Raw genomic sequence first — 6,000 nt, forward strand, 5'->3', positions numbered from 1 at the left:
TGGAAATCGTTGCAGAAAATAATTCTTTTCCTTAAGAAGTTTCCATGCAGAAGTTGAATAAAGAAGATATTTTAGAATATGGTTCATCAGTTAGCGCAACAGATACATTTCCCTGAGCACCACATGGCCCGGATCAAAGCGTCTCATGACTTGGATCAGTGCAGCCAAATCATTACGTATTGATTGGAATCCCGCTGAAGGATTAACCCCTTAGTGCCCATAGGAATTTTTTTCTTTAACCCTGGGTTCAGTAGTTGGGAGGCTCTGTCATGTTCCTGCCAAATCTCAGCAAGCTTAATAGCCCCCACTAACCACTCGTGCTGAGGAACCCTTTGACTGCACGGTTCCCGTTTTTTATGGCGAATTTTGCATTTGAAAATACATCTTATGTCTTTCTTGGGATATAAGGGGGCTGTACTTGTGCAATGAAACAGCCTGTAAGAGAGGGAAAAAAAAACCCAACAGAAAAAACGCCAATCCAGTAAATAAATAACGTGGTGGGAAAGCTAAGGCTGAAAACTTGATGCTTTTCCTCTTTCTTTAATGATGAGGGAAGCCTCAGGTCCAACTGTATTGTGCTGTAAGGATACAGTGCTGTACGGAGATGACTTCTCTTCCTGATGAAGTTGAATTGTAAAAATGCGATGTTCATAAATTCCTTAGCAAAATACCAAGTAGGATATTAAGCAGGTTTGTCAAATGATTTCTCCCCTGTCCATGTTAATTTAAATTCTTTACAAAGCTTTTAATTAATGAATGAAATGTAGGAGGGATAGCTAAGTAAGAATGACACATGTTTCACACTACAAGTGGTGTTTAATTCTGTTTGGAAAAACCATGGGCAGAGTCAGGCGGGGTACCGTGAGATGTTAGGGGTGTTTCAGGATCTGTTGTTTGCTGCTCTTTGAGAGTCTTTGTGAAGATGAATTGTGACAGTACCTCCAGTCACACCACTTTTCTCTTTTCTCTTTCTCTCCCCCAGTTTATCCCACGAGGAGCACTCACACAGCCATCCGCTCTACGGACACGGCGTATGCAAGTGGCCGGGCTGTGAAGCAGTATGTGAAGACTTCCAGTCGTTTCTAAAGTAAGGATGGTTTTGTTGGCACTTGCATTGTACAGGAAGCATGCCCTGAAATTTTGTGTGCTGTCACTCACCCTGGGCCTGATGCAAAGCCCATTGAAGTCAACAGAGAGCTCCTTTTCACTTCAGTGGCTTTTGGATCAGGCTCAAGAACGTTTTAACAGGGGATAGTAAATTAGCCCCATGGGGAAGTTATGGTCTTGCTCAGTGTGTTGCTATAAAATAGTGTTTGCAGTTCCGCAGCTTTTCTTTTTATTTTATTTAAATAACTTTTAAGTTGCAGTATCGATCATGTAAACAATACAACCTTGATTTAACCTTGATTTCACTTTAATTTAGAAGTCTAGTCTTAAATTAACTCCATAATTGAACAGAGGATTGCAGAACATCACGTGAAATTTAATTTATGTCAAATAAGTAACTAATGAACAAAGTCTACACTACTAAAAATAAACTATAATTATATTAATTGGGCCCCTGCAGTTTGCTGCAGACCTTTTCCTTGCTGCCAAAGAACACAGTTTTACACGTTGCATAAACAGTGCATTATGGACTAGGCCATGGCAGTGCATGCATCCCAGTGTGGGGAAGGACCCCAGAGCTCTAATAGCTTACACATGGCTGCTCCACAGCTAAACCATCGGCCTCACCCCTCCAAGCTGGAGCAGAGACTGTTCCATCACAAAAGAGTTCTCTGTCTGGGTAGGACACCAGGTAAACACACATTTTGGGTGCAACCAGGTTCTTGAAGGTTTGGTCACTGATCTTTTCTCAAGTACTATGGCTGGTCAGTTGTAAGATGACCAAAGACCAACCACCCAGGCAATGTTTATGATTTAAATTCACAAAGGGACAAATCCTGCTCCCATTCAGAGTAGTCATTTCATGGAATCAGTCCACATAAACATATGGGATTCTTCAGGTTGAATAAGTAGACTTAGTCCCAAAAGGTTCAGCTGTACCTGTCCTTTCTGGGGTGGTTCCCTGGATTTTTATGTGACGGAGGGAAGGGAGACAACAAGCAGAGGATGTTTGTTGGGTGATGTTATATGATACAGATAGGGCTTTGCTCTCAGAACAGAATGGGCCAGCTCTGCTCTCAGAACAGAATGGGCCAGCTCTGGTTCCACTGGCAAAACCCTCCTTAGTTGGAGCAGCACTGGTCCTGCTATAAACATATGGTACAACTAAGGAATGGTACAGTGATGAGAAGGTTCTTGTTACAAGAGGGTTACGAAATAAGAAGGTGCTAGTTATAGATTTCCATGAAGGGTGGCCTCTTTCCTTGTAATTCATCCTGTTGCTCACTTAAGTGAAATAAATGCTAATCTTGCCATACTTGCCAGCTCATTCATATTCATATGCCATACTATAGCATTTAGACCTTTAAAACAATTCTCATTTTTACTGCTGTTAGTGCAAGGGAAAGGTGCTGTGGTAGCCTGAGGTATCAGAATAACCTGTGGTCACATCTGGTCAGATTAGGCCTCCTTTGCTGCCTGTGCTAGTCCTGTGTTCCAGATTAGAGCTGTTGTTTCAGCAAGATTACAGAGCAATGGGCTGATTGACATGGCCATGCATAGAGAACATAGCCCTTAAGTCACAGAGCATGGGTTGAAACAAGGCTGGTTCTTATATGGTGTTTTGGAGATGTTTCAGTAAGTAGGCCCAGTCCACCAGTTCACCTGGAGGAGATACTTGGAGCAGTCAATACTTATGAATAACCTGGAAACTGTTGCTGGCTCAGGCTGGACCTTGGCTCTGTCAGTTCTAGTTCTTCAGTCACTCACTTATCATCAGTCTTTTCTTCCCCATCGAAACCATACAACAGAAGTATTCTATGTAAGTTTCTTGAACCCGTTGGCTCATGTAAATTTTCTCATTATCCAAATTCTAGAGTGTCCAGACAAAGTCTTATTGTTCCAAGAGATATTTAATCCAGAACAAATGCAGAAATGAATGTCCACGAGCAGTGTATTGACACTGTTAGAAAGTGAGTGTTGCTTCATAAAATGATAGTGTAACCTTCCATGTCTCCTGTGGAGCGGCCTTAAAGTTATGTTGCCATTTACTAGAATTTATTACTCAGTGAAAAGATAACAGGTAGATGCTTGAAGTTTCTTTCTGATACTTGAATAATCCATGAAGCTCTTTTGACGGTCCCCTCAAGAGAAAAGCTCTTGTTTACCAAGTGAAATACAGCCCGTGTATCAATTGAGCATTGCTTAATTTCACTTACCTTGGTGAAAAGGCAGAGAGAAGTTGTATGTGGAATGAAAGCCCTGTATGCCAATAAAATGATTCTTCAGTTAAAGGAGAAAAAAGGACTCGCAGGTCTAAAACATGGTTCATTTCTTTTCCTCCTGAGGAAGAAATATCATAACTGTTGGTAAATCAAAACCAGAGATTTGACACTCTTCTGTGATCGTTCTGTAGTGTTTGTTCCCAAGGTGAGGTACACCACAGGGCCCTTGATTTCAAAGATAAATACTGTACAAATAACGATCCTAGTTGTCTTTCACTCACAGCCAACAGGAGGATGCTTATCAGAACCAGCAGATACACGGGCTATTGTGTGCATTTATTTCCCTATTTCTTTTTGAAATAAGTTGCAGTTTTAGCATCGTTGTGTTGTGGGTTTTCTTTTTTTTTTAATCCATCAGCCATTGGTTATCATGTGATGTGGTATCAGTTAGAGCTAACTGATAGCAGCAGGGGCTGCTGCTCTGCCTAATGAAACAGCAGCACCCTGCATGCTCCAGAATACTCCCTGAGCCTAAAAACAAAAACAAGTCCAGTCTCACGGCAGTGACCCCGTGGCCTCTGCCAAGCTGCAGGGAGCAAGGTGAGGGCTGGAGGGTGCACACGTGTCTGGCGTGTTAACCAGGGCCTGTCTCGCAGGCAGCAGCGAAAGGAGCAATTAGTAGCACAGAGCGACTTTCCTTCAAAATTGACTATATCCTTGATTTCATTTGCATGTGTTTAAAGACCGTTGCAGATAGAAATAGATACCCCTTATACAGCAAGTTGTTCAGGAAATCCCTGCTGGAGGGAGGGTGGTTTATTCAGCAGAGTATCCAGGGCAAAAAAAGGAAGGAGAAGGCTGATTAGGATTTTATCCCTCCACACTTTTAATTTTTATTTTTTAATTTGATTGTGGGTTAGATGTGCTTAATCCTGACTGATTTTTAAATCAAATATATTCTTTAAAAGAAGGACACAGACCTTTGGAGAGATCTGGCAGTCCTGCTTTGCAGTGATGCTGGTAATCTGCTTCATGTGCATTTAACTTTGATGAAACGAAGGGGAGTTTATGTGAAAGAAACTACTAAGTGCACTCTGTAATGTTTTCACAAGTGTTTTTATCATGGTAACATCTTGTTTACTTTAGTTGCCTGCCTAAAACTACTTGGAACATGTTAAGAAAACATTTCGAGAAAGCTTCTACAAAGAGGCTTTTGTTTAGCAGCAACTGTGAGACTGCTCAGCTCACAAAGGTGTTAACTTTCAACCCCTTAAGCACTTCCACATGAAATTCCAGCAACTATGTTTGTGGTTTTGGAAAAACAAAGTGTATATTAAAGAAACCAGGTATATGCTAATACATGTTGAAGTAGGCCGGAAATCGTAAATTGTTTCAAAGGCATTAATTGCGCTCGTTTGCATGGCGGAGCGTTCTGCAGTGAAATCATCCGCACGGCGCAGACCTTTTAATCAAATGGGGAGTGAGGGCAGGGGAAAGGCTGGGGTGGAGGTGGGTTTTTTAGATTTTTTTAACTGATGGCAGGGCCGGCTGGGCTCTCCCCGGCTGTGGAGCGGCGACGGGGAGGTGATGGGGAGGGCGATGATGCTGAGGATGCTGCGCGGGGATGCGGCGCCGGTCCTGTCCCGTGCGGCGGGACCCGCTCGCCCCCGGGGGATGCTCCTCACAACCAGCTGATTCTCCGAGCCCGCCACGTATTGGGAAGTTGCCGTTCAAATGTCGGCGTTCCCGTTTCTTTTACAGCCTCCCGATTAACCCCCGTGACAGGGCAGGGGGGTTCGGGACCCCCGCGGCGGCGGCGGCGGAGGCCGGGGTGGCCCAAATCCCACAGTGCCCTCTAGTGCTCCCGGGAATGCTGCTGGCGGGAGAGGCACCGGAGAGCATTCCCGGGAGCAGCATCCCCGGGAGAGCCACGGTCCCTCCCCTCCCGAGCTGGGGAAGCAGCAGGCCGGCTCAAACTAACCCCTTAATTTTTTTATTTCATTATTTTTAAATTATTTATTTCATTATTTTCATTTTAATTTTTATTTTTTTTATTATTTTAATTTTTATCCTATTATTTTAATTCCATTATGTGTTTTGTTATGGGTTTTTTTGTGTATTTACTCTTTAATTGTCATTATTCTATTTTTATTTACTTTCTTACTTTAACTTATTTCTGTTTGATTTTCATACACGCTTGCACACACACACACACAGATATATATGAAATACTTTTTCTCGTGGCTTATACGTAGTGAGGCACATTGCCTTGCATTATCCCCTTTTTTCTCTCTTAAAGGTGCACTTAGTTTATGTTTCCCATTATAATTTCCGGTGTGTAATCAGAAAGCGTTCCTTAAGAGACAAGGATCATCTTTGTTTCATACTTTTATTGACACTGTCTACTGTATTACTGCGATGTCTAAATGGTAAAATTTATTATTAGCAATAGTGTCACAAAAGTCTGAGACAGCGATTTTCCTTTCAATAAAAGTAGTTAAAAACCTTTTAGAAAATCCATAATTTTGATTGCTGGTACTTCATAAATGTGTAACTGGTACTTTTTAGCTGTCTCTTTAGGGAAAAATGAGTTTTATCACCTGCAGTACCTGGGTTAATGAAATTGTGTGTTGGAATTTAGCCAGAATGAAAGATGAGATCATTCGGTGGC

The 6,000-nt window shown here is 42.2% G+C and overlaps 1 protein-coding gene across 33 annotated transcripts in view; it reads left to right on the forward strand.

The window, feature by feature from the left end:
• FOXP1 (forkhead box P1) overlaps positions 1 to 6,000 on the forward strand; it is a 382,430-nt gene that overhangs the window by 334,436 nt on the left and 41,994 nt on the right. For all 33 annotated transcript variants that reach the window (XM_032699414.1, XM_032699408.1, XM_032699405.1 and 30 more), the window contains one exon: positions 983 to 1,087. In XM_032699414.1, the coding sequence (XP_032555305.1) occupies positions 983 to 1,087 (105 nt within the window). The remainder of the gene's footprint in view (positions 1 to 982; positions 1,088 to 6,000) is intronic.

The sequence above is a fragment of the Chiroxiphia lanceolata genome, chromosome 11 (assembly GCF_009829145.1).
Source record: "Chiroxiphia lanceolata isolate bChiLan1 chromosome 11, bChiLan1.pri, whole genome shotgun sequence".
NCBI lineage: Eukaryota > Metazoa > Chordata > Aves > Passeriformes > Pipridae > Chiroxiphia > Chiroxiphia lanceolata.